This window comes from Sciurus carolinensis, unplaced genomic scaffold (genome assembly GCF_902686445.1).
Source record: "Sciurus carolinensis unplaced genomic scaffold, mSciCar1.2, whole genome shotgun sequence".
NCBI classification, from domain to species: domain Eukaryota; kingdom Metazoa; phylum Chordata; class Mammalia; order Rodentia; family Sciuridae; genus Sciurus; species Sciurus carolinensis.
This window is the reverse complement of record NW_025920124.1, coordinates 1,502,075-1,514,248: the sequence shown is the minus strand read 5'-3', so window position 1 is coordinate 1,514,248 and position 12,174 is coordinate 1,502,075. Positions and strand designations below refer to the sequence as shown.

Sequence of the window (12,174 nt, the reverse complement as noted above, 5' to 3'; positions counted from 1 at the left end):
CCCATTGATCATCATGCCCTTCAAAATGAAAGGAAAACTTCCTGCACCCAGAAACACTGAAAAGGGCCTCCCACTAACCCGCCAACACACACCAGAGCATGCGATCCATTTCCCGTGTGCGATCCGTGAACGCCACACAATTTTAATAACCAAATTTCAATCTCTTTATTGCAAAACGACTGGAGGGCAGACAGTTCTCATCTGGTCATCGAGTCCATTTTCCACACTCTTCCGCCACAGTCAACCTACGACTGCACGTCCATTGGGAGGCGACCACAGCAGAAGGGCCAGAGCGGCTCGGTCGTCCCTTTTGCAAAGTCACCAGTGCCACCGGTCAGGAGTGTCCTTCTGCCTAAGGACGCGGAGGCCTCCGACATCTCCAGCACGCACACGTGTCCCCGGGAGGAGGAGAGGCCGTCCCAACTCCACGGACCTCGACACCGGCCACCTCCCTGCAGACCGGAGGCCGCTCTTCGCTCCCCTCGGAGGCTCCGCTCAGCACCGTGGCCACGGGCTGCCAGGGAGGCTGACCCAGAGGATCTGTGTGCACCGCCTTGGCGACTGTCCGCTGTTGTCTAGCACAGGAGGCGCGGGGCCACATGGGGCCTGGTCTGGACGCCGCCCGCCTCCAGGTGAGAACGGGCTGCGGGGCAGCAGCAACCGCGTGGACACATGACCAAAGGCCAGCCGCCTGGGATGGAAGACCGGCGCACGACGAGCCAGGGAGGGAGAGGCACGCAGGTCCAGTACCTCTGGGCTGGGAACCGGTTCTGGACGCCGCCATGGGAGCCAAGCCTGCCGTTGGGGAACCGCAGTCTGCGCTAGCGCTGTGGGTCGCCCCACTGCAGGTGCAAAGGACGCTGGACCATTGGATGGCGGCCCAAGCACCACAGCACCACAGGTCGCCTGCAAGGTGGCTCCTCCTTCTTCCAGTGAGTGCACCTGAATGGACCGCTGAGATGTTCACTAGTACACACCTGCCATGCCTGCATTGGAGACCGCCCTGGCTGCAGTGTTGCAAGCTCTCTACCCTGAAGCTCAGGCTCCTCATTTTGGATGCAGTTTTGACTTCCTTTGCACTATGTCCGTTTCATTGGCGCTCACTCGTCCAAACATTAGCTTGTGCTTTCCTCCTACTGGCAAAGATTTTAGGTCTCTGGAACATTCTTGAAACCCCCATTCCTTGATTTTTGCCTTCCCCATTTACTGTACTCTGCCCTCCCAACACAGACTGATGCTCAAATGTTCTCTTTGAAGGTTTTTCCTATATGTTCAATAAAGACTTGGCAATGTCGACCAATTTCAGCAGACAGCAGATTCATCCTCTTCCTTTTCTCCTACATGCCATACTTTTGGCTGGAACTTTCTCAAATGTGTGCCATGGATTCACTTGACCTTGTAATACTTTGAAGAAAAAAGAACACTCCCTTCATACTCTTTCTGGAAATTTGGGTTTAATTAGTATCACTTCTATCCAAAGGATATTGTGGAAGACATGTCACATGTGACACTGCCAAGGGCCTCCTGTTGCCCAGAAGTAAAGGCTGCATGGGAGGCAAACAGGTCTTTAGCAATTCTTCCAATGTTCCTGATTAGGATTGCATCAATGTTCAGACTATCCTTCATTCCCCTCAACAATCAATCTTAGTTCAGGGCTTCACAACAGCAATGGTCAGATGGTAGGACACAAGGACATTTCACTGCTTCTTCCATGGCCAGTTTTCACAAATTGAATTTGACTGGTTGGATTATATGTGCACCTGCAGTCTAGCATTTTGAAGGAGTGCATGGGGTAAGGGGTGAAGCGCAGTGGCAAAGCACTGACCAAAGGTGTGCAGGAGCCCGTAAGTCAATCTCCATCTAGCAAAAACAGCTTGCTTTGAAATCTGGTTCCCATTACTCATGATAGTAAATGATTATTTCTTAAAAAACTGATTGTGGAAGGAGAAGACAGTTTCTCCACATGGCATATTTTATATCACTGGTTCAAAAACCCCCAGCAGCCATAATATTAATGACATGAATGTGGGAAACAGATGACAAGTGAAGGAAGAATGAAAGAAACTTGTTTTCACTGCTTGAGTATCATGGTTTGCCCAACTATTCCTCTGAAAAGACTGATAATAAGGTGTTGGCTATTTCATGAACGCTGAAGTGTGTGTTCTGCAGATGTGATGGGATGAAAAAACACTATATCCATAAAATGCAAGCCACACTCTAGAGTTTGGAGTATTGGCGGTTTCTACCCATGACCGTGTGTCTGATGAGAGCCCCAGTTCACTGGTCCTGCCCAGCAGGGGAAGAAAAGATGCTTATTGAGGCACTGAAATAGAGGAGCACCTCTCAAATCACTCTCCTATGGATTTTAGAAACTATCTCAAAATGACCCTGAGGCACACACCACGTGTCACCACAGGATGCCTTCAAGGGAACATGAAGTTCTTCCCTACTTGCCAGAGCTCTTCATGGAATGTCTGCCCACCCAGGCCTGATGCCCTCCTCCCCTCCCCCCTACAGAATGTCTAGACCCAGCATTCCACTGGGGTTTACATTCAAACTTTGCCCAGCATTTCTGTTGGACCCTGAGCATCTGCTACAGTCAGATCACTCTCTAGGTCCAGTATAGACGTTTCCCACTTGGAGACTGCGAGACTCTGTGTCCAGCGTCTTGACCTATAGAAAGAGGTGAGTCAGGAGGGACGGTGGTTTGTTTTCTGAATACCAGTCACCCTGTAAATCCTTGGGAATTTGAATGGACTACTTCCTCTCTCGTCAACTGATGAAGCAGAAGTAGACGAAGGAGAGAGCCTCTGACAAGGCACTTGACATGGCTCAGAAAGCCCAGGAAGACTGATAGTGCTCATGGGGAGGAGGACTCCTAAGACGTCCATCAACACCACTCAGGGGAAGGACACTGGGTCAGCTGAAACAAGACAGGCCAAGGGACTGATTCCTTGTAGAATCGACACAGGTCACTGTGAATTTTTAGGCAGTCAGAGACAGTGTCACAGTGGTGGCCAGTTAGGGCTGCCTGGAGGGGAGAGGGTGAGCCTGTGTCCATTCTTCAGACACCTGGAAGCTGCCTGTGATATCATTCTGAGGGTTTTGACACGGGGCTCTCAGATCATAAATGAGAAGTGGAGAGAATGTTCTCAGCTAGTAAACTGCCTAGTGGGGTTCCTGTTGACCACATCCGCAGTGTGATACACTCTGGGTGAGGCTGCAGGGCACGCCAACTGCCACAGCTCAGGGTCCCTCACCCACTTCCTGCCCAGGAAACTTCTTCAGTTCAGAGAGCAGGTGTCCTTGATTCCTGAAGGGCAGGGAACCAGGGAAACTCAACCAACAGAGATTCAGACCTAGGAGGTCTTCCGACTTGTTATCACTTTCATGGAAAGAGGTCTTTCAGAGCGTCCTGGTGTGGAGCTCTCTCTGCTACAGCCTCAACCCTTTTTATTTCTATGTTGGCATGAAGACTTTGCTCATCTTCCTTCTTTAGTACTCCATGAAAGGTGAACACACAGAGAGTGAGTTTCCTTTGGTTCAATCAGTTCTGAGGACAACTGGGTTCTTTTCAAGACAAAAAAACAGCACACAGGATGGGGCCCCACTCCTGTTCTCATATAAAGTTAGGCAGGTGTCCTGATTAATATATGCAAGTGGTAAAGTGTTCTTGATCTTGAATACCTTGACTGCATGACATTCTGGGGAACAAGAATGTGCTCCAGACAACCCTGCCACACCTAGCAGCAGGTGAAGGCCTGGTTCTCTGTAATACTTTCCTATGTTTCAAACAAACAAAGGACCTGAGAATGGCTCCAATTCGCAGGCCCAATAACAATGTGAGCAGTGGCCTTAAAAGTCTCTGAAAGTCGCATCACTCACCCTTCCATCACCTTTAGTAAATATCAGCAGCCATTGCTGGTGATGCCAGGAGAGGATCTCAGGGAACACAATGTCTATTACACAGACCTCTTCCCTAGGAACAGATCTCCCTATGTCGCGGCAGTAACCGGTGAACACTGGGGACGGGGCTGGCCAGAATCTGTCCTCCCATTGGGCACTGCTGTGGGAAGTGATGGGAGAAGTACCCACATGCTGGGGAGAATTTGCTCCTGGGTGAACTTCAGGGCTCCTCAGCCTCTAGCCAGGGAGAGAGTTTATTCAGGTGACATTTGTTTGTGAGAGACTAGGGAAGAAGTGGAGGGGTATGCAAGCAGAGTCGGCGAAAGGAAGACTAAGGAGGTGATGGGTCAATAATCTTTGGAAATTGCCACCTGCAACATGACCCTGGGATGCTGGAACTGTCCTGGTTTAGGTCCCTTTCCAGTTGGCGGGCATGCGGAGTGGCATGGTGCCACTGAGCACAGTCAAACTGAACCATTTCTTAGGGAATGCCCCAGGAGCGCAACAGATTGTCTGCAAAGGATGTGCCAGGGACCTCTCAGAGGCAGGGAAATCTGAGGGGTCACAGTCCACAGTGTTCATGGAATCCTGGTGAACTGGGAACAAGTTTTCTCTGGGTGTAACTACGACTAAGGAAACACAATGAAATCCACTCAGGGATGTTTGCAAAGTGCAAATATCTTTGCACAGAGGATCCTGAGCTGTTATGATTTTTTCATCACATTTTCACTGACTAAAGAGCTGGGGGCCTCGATCCTGCTGACATTTCCCCCTCCTCCTCTCTCCCTTTTCGTTCCCTCCACAGCATCTGAATCAGAGACCAGGCATGAACTTCAATCCAGGTGCCTTCATGAATCCATTCAGAGGCCTGCCCTTTCTTCCTGCTGCCCCTGTGCCAACATACCAGCCATTCTGGGAGCTGCCCATGGCACCACAGGTGGCTGCACCCATCTCCCAGGGTAACCCTCTGGTGCTGTCTGCTTACCCAGGACAACCATATGTGGCTGGGCTGTTTGGCTTTGGACAACATGGGCCAGAACGGAGGCCAATAGAGCCGCCTCGTATTCAGAACACTGCCCACACTCAGGGACCCCTCAACTGGAGGGCTCCAGGGGCCCTCTGCCGGGGTATGGAGAATCCTGCTCCATTCCTCCCGGCAACTGCCCTGAGGACCACCGTGCCTGCCTCAGCCAGTGGGGGCATCCGGAACTACGGGGGCCCCTGTTACCTGGGCCGTCGGCCTCCAGCACCACGACCATTTGCCCAGGTGGCCCCAATCATGTTCCCAATGAATGCCCAACAATGGCCAGGTAGAGTGTATGGGGAGGGCGCACTGCCCACCCTCCAGGCTGCAGTGCCACCAGATGACTCCAACGAACCTCAGAGCATCTACGAAAACTTCCGGCGCTGGCAGCGCTTCAAGACCCTGGTCCGCAGGCACCTTCCTCAGACTCCAGATGTGGAAGCACTCTCCTGCTTCCTCGTGTGAGTGTTCTCCCCAGGGTTGCGGAACTCTTCATGGAGTTCTGAGGGGAAAAAAGTGAGGATGGAAAAGAATACTGAGATGCAGGGTACCTAGAGGGAAGGTCCTGAGGGTGGGGGAACAGGCTGAGAGACCTACATTGCCAACAATATTCATCTCACATCGGCGGACGTAATATGCCATGACTCAGTTGCCCCTCGTGACCCTATGAGTGTAGGTAATCTTTGTTTCCAAAGATCGTCACCGTCACACGGAGGACTCAAGGCCAGAGCAGTTTCCTTGCATAACGTTAGCCAGGATTTGGAGATGGCTGTCTGACTCCATATGATCATCCCTCCCCCAGGAATTTCACCTTCCAGCATACACCTGATGGTTCCCAGCACAGAGGACATCACTAGCAGTAGTGGGGTTAGGAGTGCTGGCCCCAAAATGGAACTCTACGGATACCCACACACATTGTCCCAAACTCCTGATCAGGACCCTATGATCATGCAGCACTCATGGGGAAGCTCACACTCTTTGGATCCAGGATGGGGATGTTCATCTAGCCCACTTTGTAAGCTTGCTCCCTGGCCATTCTGGGCACTGTCTCAGTCAGCTGGGGCTGCCATCCAGGGTAGCATAGAGCAGGGGGATGAAAGCACAGGCATGTATTTCTCAGAGTCGGCAGCCAGGAGGCCCAGATAAAGGGTGCCTGACCCCAAGTGCCATGAGGGCTCTCTCTTCTGCTCCCTTGAAAAGGCTGCTGATTCACCAGTGTCCGCACATGACTGAGGTCACTTCAGAATGTCTTCCTTCTCCTAGAAGACCACTAATGCCCTAATGAATCCCCACCCTCAGGATCTCATCTAACTCCCCAAAACTCTAAAGCAAATCTCCACATGCCCATCACATTGGGGGTCAGGATTTCAACAAGTGAACTTTGGAAGATAAAAAGCATTCAGCACATAATACCGCATGCCACTGAGGAATCCAAGTAAAACCATAAAGGCCACTGAGGACCTTGATGCTAATGTCTGGTATGAAGTATAGTGTCCCAGGGCCCCAGTGACAGTTCTTTTGAGTTGAGCAGGATGGGGCAGCTGTAACAAAGGTAGGAGGCGTGTTGGGCCAGGAAAACTGAGAATGGAGGGTGACCTTGTGGATTCTGACTGATCCTGATGAATTCCAGCCCAGTGCTTCGGTCCCTGGCCCGACGGGAGCCCACCATAACCGTGGAGGAGGGCCTGCGGAAGGGATTGCAGGAATGGCAGCGCACAAGCAACTTTGATCGAAGGATCTTCTATGAGACCGCGGAAAAGTGAGCCAGGCTTTGGGGCCCAGAACCTAGGGGTGGGGATCGTGGATTACACAGCAGGGTCTTGTAGGGCCTGTCACCTTCCTGTTCACTCAGAGGCAACTAGCTCTCCAAGCAGCACCTCCTAGCGGGAACTCCAGGCATTCTCTCTGCAACTGTACAGAAACTCAACAGTCTCAAGGTTCCTGACTCCAACTCTGCCTTGGGGCTTCAGGGTCAGGATGGGGAGGGGTAACTTGTCCAGCCACGTCAACTCCTTCTGCTTTGTTGGCTCTGCAGAGGGGAAAAGTTCTACTAGCCTCACACAGGCCACTGCCTGGGAACTGGCACCTTGTTACAGACTGGGGAGATGAGGTGTCATGAAAGTGGACACTACTACTTCAACCTGATGTTCCAGAAGAGGGTGGCAGTGGGGAGCGCATGCTCGGAAACCCAGTACCACAGGAGCCCTGGGGACACATCCCCAGTCTTTATTCGCTTTCCTCTAATCCCTGCCATTCTAACAAGTGAAAAGAAAAAGAAACAGCCCTCACTGGAAGCAACCCAAGGTTCTGCTTAGCTTCCACTTTCACGTGACCTCTCCTGTGCCTGTCTCCCAAGTGATCCTTCCAGGGCTCATGGTCCCAAGCTCAGTATCCCTGGATTGGTCCAGGACCCCTGGTGTTCCCTGATAGAAGTCAAATCCCTGACCAGCACTAGCATTTATCTGATCTGTGTTGCTCCTGGTAGGGACAGGAGAGAGCGGGAACAAGGGCTACCTATGGTCCATGCCTGCGTCCCCCATATCTAATTCCCTTCAGGGGTAGTTGAGGTAGTGTTTCCCAGAACTGTGGTTCTCCCTTTGAAGCAGCTATCCCCGGGGACTGACCCAGCCCACTCCAGCACACAGCGCCCTGTCCCTGACACCAGTTCCTGCCTGGTAGGAGGTAGCACCTGAGTGGTATGCCTGACCTGATTCTCAGTTCAGCCTGTGCCTCCCTCACCCAAACCCTACCAAGGTTCTTGGAATTTGAGGCTGCAGAAGAGTTGGAGGATCCAAGGATGCAGCTGTCTGGGGTCTTCCAGTCCCGACATCCTCCCGTACCTCAGAGGCTGGATCATCCAAAGCCCCCGGTCCCTAAGGCTGTCCAACAGTCAGGTAGGGTTGCCTTATACCCACAGAAACCCATGAGAGTATCCAAAGGGTACCAAGGACAAGGCAGGTTGTTGTCCTAAATAGAACGTTTCCTTCTCTACCGAGGATGTGTGCTTGCATGCAAAACAGCCCCACAGAACCTGATGTCCGTCACCCTTTGTTCTGAACTGCATAATGACTGGGCCAAGTACATAGTTCCTTTCTCTCCTTGCACACCCAAAGAACCAACACACCGTTTTCCTGAACTTGGGTACTGGGTCGGCAGAGTGCGTGGAATTATCAGTGGTTCCAAATGTCCTCCCAAGTGGCTGTGCTAGATATTCTACCTGGTACACCATCACCTCCCTTGGGTCCTAGGGTGAGGTTGTCCTGGTGCATGGCAGGTCAGGTTAGGTCCCTGAATCCTGCCTTGTACCAAATGTTTGGGATGAACATGGACACCCATCCAAGCAATATTCTGGTCCTCCCTGTCCTAGCGTGCACCTCCAGAAAGACCAGACTGAAGGCACGGCCTGCTCGCTCATTAGCAGCCAAAACTAAGGTGCCACAGACCAAGGTGTCTGAGACCAAGGCACGTGAAACCAAGGCACGCACTATCAAGGCACCCAAGACCAAGGCACCCGAGGAGATCCCACCTGAAGCTGTCCAAGAGTACCTGAACATCATGGATGAGCTGGTGGGGCCTACCAACTTTACCACCTGGGAGCCCTCCAGCTTGTTCACAGGAGAGCTTGCTGCAAACTTGGGAGAGGAAGAACTGGAGCAACAGCCAATAGACGATGATTTATACCCAGACCCAAGTCTTCTAAGTTATGTTGATGAAGACTTCATCAAGAAGGTGAGCTGAGCCTACAGTCATGGTGTCTACAAGGTTTCAGGACCCATAAGGCCGAGCTTCATACCTTAGGTTGTCAGCATTGTGTGTACGTGTCTGTGTGTGAGCATGCCCGTGTGCAGGCATTGAGAATATGTGCCGCTGGCGGTTGGGATTTAACAACCCCATGGTGTGAACCAGGATAGGGTCATCATTGCTATCTGATTCTCCTAGAAGTCTTCCTGACTTAGGGACATTTCCTCCCAAGGTCACTCACCTCTTTTCCTTCTCCCAGGTGGAGACCATGATTCACCCCCGCTTCCTGGAAGAATTACTTTCCTCCAAACCGGATATTAATATCTTGGCCCTAACAAAAGAGCTGGAGCAGGAGGAAGGACTCACATCTGGCCAGGTAGACAGGGGTAGGAGGGTGTCCCAGCAGACCAGGGTCTGGAGGTAAACTGGTTATACGACAGGCAGGGACACCAGGAACACAGGGGCTCGGTCGGAATCAAAAGAGAGACACAGAGAACGGAGCACCAGGTAGAATGACGGAGGTCAAGATACCAGGTTTACCAGGGCTTGGGGACACACACCAAGTGGATAAGGCAGAGAGAGATACCTGATAGACTGGGAGACAAAGCGACACAAGTAGGTAGGAGAAGGAGTGGCCACTAGTGGACATGGGTGCAAGGGACAGCAGCTGGATGAGGTATGTGCAGGACTCTGTTCACATGGCTCACAGAATCCTTGTCTATCCCCATCCTGCCTGTGATACAAGATTCCGGAGTGTGACTGCCCTAGGACATAGGATATAGGAGGGACAAAAGGAAAGAGACAGGAAAGTCAGGGACAGACTCGGGAGAGCAAGCTGAAAGGAAGCCCAAGAGGGTGGCCAGCAGAGCCTGTCTGTCCCTCTGAGACCATGATGGGTGACACCTCCAGCTCCACATTCCACTGAAATATAAATATCCCTGTCCTCTGTGGTCCTTGTCATACATAAAGAGTTAGCCAGTGCCCATACCCTCAGCTTGTGAGGAAACACCTCTGCAGGTGCTGCTAGATCATGGTATGTTCCAACAGGACTCAAGAGCTTCCGAGGCAGCTGCCAGGCAAAATGGAGAGAAACGTAACCATCACGTGGATCCAGGGGTCGGCGTGGAGAACGGGAAGCCAGAGGTGGCTTCCCAGGACTTGAAGAAGTGCAGGGCCACAGAGCCCGAGTTGTTAGGTCCAAAGGACACTGCTCTTCTCCCAAGCGGTCATGGGTCTTCTGCACTGGCGGTGGTCAGGTCCAACCTTCCTCCCCAAAACCAAAGATCCTCCTCTGTAAACCTGGGGAACAAAGATGGAGTGGGACCCAGAAGAGCCGCTACTTCTGGGGGGCCACGTGGGACAGCCAATGGCTGCAGTGTGGATGATGACCTCCAAAGCCTGGATTTCCTCATAGTCTCCCAGCACCATCTGCTGCCCTGGGGACTGTCACAGAGCCAGGGCCCTCACGTGCAAACCCTCTGCGCAGGAGAGCAATCAGTCCAGGCCCCACTTCCCCAGAGAGGAGGCCTGAGTCACCACCCACCTCCCGCTGCCATGTCCAAGAAGCGAGCTCTCACGGGATGCTCATACAGTGTGGAGAAGATGTCCTGCTCGGGGCCTCCCCTCCAGGTCACTGGAAGACAACATCTGGATCTGGAGCTGGTGCAAACATACCAGCCTCAGAAGAGGAAGTTCAATGCATCAGGCAACCAACAGAAGAAGAAGAGGACCTGAGGACAGTACTGTTGCTGGGTGGCCTCCAGGGTGACTGTCCCTCAGGCAAGATCTCGCCCTGGTTTCATAATGCACCCCAAGAGCCAAAGGTTCCTCCTCTCACAGGACAGTTCCTGCTGGATCTCAGGGAATTGAAGGGAATGGGAGGGTATAGGGAATGTGTAAACGGGGCAGGGAGGGGGCAGAGGGAGGGTACTGAGAGGTGAGTTAGTGGAATGTTCAAGCCTGGGTGGGAAAATGTACCTTGCTGTGTCCTGTGTCAATGGGAATAAAGGCAGTTTTGTAGGAAAAACCTCCTCAGGCTGCCGCCTTCTGCCATGGTGTCTTGTGCGACTTCATGCAGTGAGAACTAAAAGGAAGAGGTAATTGGAGATGCCAGGTCGCAGGGTGCATGGGTGTCCATTCACTGGCTCTTGCCTCCAGATTTAGACTGCTCCTTCCACTGATCCTGGAATACAACAGAAAAACTCCCAGGACCCCACTCAACACCCCACTGAAAAGACCTCTCAGTTTAAGGGATCTTCTCTTCATCCTTTAATCATCTGTGTCCCTTCAAAAATCTCTCTTACTAATCATCTGAGGGCCTGATATGAAGAGGAATCAGAAAGGGGCAAAGTGCATCTCCTTTGGTACTTGCGGCTCTGAGTTTTGAGGACTGAATGGTGGCTCTCAGATCTTAGTGTTACTAGCCCTGAGATTGAATGTTAGCGACCCTCAGCTCCTCATGGTAGCAGCTCTCCTGTTGCCTTCCTGGGACCAGCAACTTCCAACTGTTCCCTGGAACTCATCTGACAGCCAGACCTAGTAGCTCCTGTAGTTTTCCAAAGCTCTGGGTCCCTCTATGTGCTCATCGTTCTCAGAGTGACCTGCTCAGTTTGCTAGATTTCAGTGCAATCAACTTGACCTGCTCTACTTGAGATGAAAATCATGAACATACAGACTATATCCATTCATAAGGCACACACTGCACTAGAAAGGGAACTGGGACAGGGACTGGTTGTAAGATATAGGGAAGGAACATTATTTGAATTAAAAGGATGGGCTCCAGCATGCACACTGTCTTTCAGATACCTGCAGTATGTCTTCTTAGGCATGGTTAGGGGAGGGGCTCCTTGCACTCCAGACTGGGGACCAACTGAAGGGCCCCAAAGGGGTGGAGCCATCTGGAGCCACTGCAGAGTGCAGTCATCTGTGGAGGACCTGCCATGGAAGTAAAGACTCCAAGTGACCATGAGACATTTGTAGCCACCATGGCCATCACAGTCAGGGGCACCATTGTTTATTAACTACCTGTTGAGAAATGGGGCCCCCCGGTCTTTTGAGCCTTCAGCCTCCTGTGTCATTAATCAGGTTTCTAGAAATAAGCCTGGAACTTTTTTTTTTTTCCTTAGAAAGCTTCTTGGTCCTCGTGAATGATGCTGCACAGTGAGGTTGGACCGATCTCCAGCATGGCCACGGTCTTCCTGTGTAGGTGGCCTGATGAGAGGAGAAGGCCTGCCTTCACACCTCTCCCACCGCCACCAGAGTCCTCAACATGCACTCACTGGGAACTCAAAACCCTGGAGGCCCTGACTCCAACCCAAGACACACCCCTCACTGACACAGTGCTCTGACCCTCTCCTACATAGTGTTGGCCCCACCCTGACCAGAGCCTGACCCATATTGAGCATGGCTGGTCCAAATGCAATCAAGTTCTCCTACAAATCAATGAGAGAAAGAAAAAGAGGCTACACATCACATGGTTTGCCAATCATCAAAATAGGGAAGTT

At 51.9% G+C, this 12,174-nt stretch overlaps 1 protein-coding gene across 1 annotated transcript; it reads left to right on the top strand.

Moving 5' to 3' along the window:
• Positions 1-782: 782 nt before the first annotated feature.
• LOC124973870 (NUT family member 2G-like) lies at positions 783-10,405 on the top strand. The gene is made up of 7 exons (XM_047537551.1): positions 783-932; positions 4,712-5,391; positions 6,561-6,689; positions 7,685-7,824; positions 8,298-8,659; positions 8,931-9,057; positions 9,666-10,405. Exons 1-7 carry the CDS (start codon positions 783-785, stop codon positions 10,403-10,405), a joined length of 2,328 nt encoding a protein of 775 aa, XP_047393507.1.
• Positions 10,406-12,174: the final 1,769 nt, after the last annotated feature.

What these genes read in the sequence shown, in the direction of transcription:
- LOC124973870 (XM_047537551.1), top strand. Translation starts at nt 783, where the DNA reads ATGGGAGCCAAGCCTGCCGTTGGGGAACCGCAGTCTGCGCTAGCGCTG. An exon ending in GCACTCTCCTGCTTCCTCGT is followed by an intron (nt 5,392 to 6,560) that starts GTGAGTGTTCTC and finishes GATGAATTCCAG; the next exon opens with CCCAGTGCTTCGGTCCCTGG. An exon ending in ATGAAGACTTCATCAAGAAG is followed by an intron (nt 8,660 to 8,930) that starts GTGAGCTGAGCC and finishes TCCTTCTCCCAG; the next exon opens with GTGGAGACCATGATTCACCC.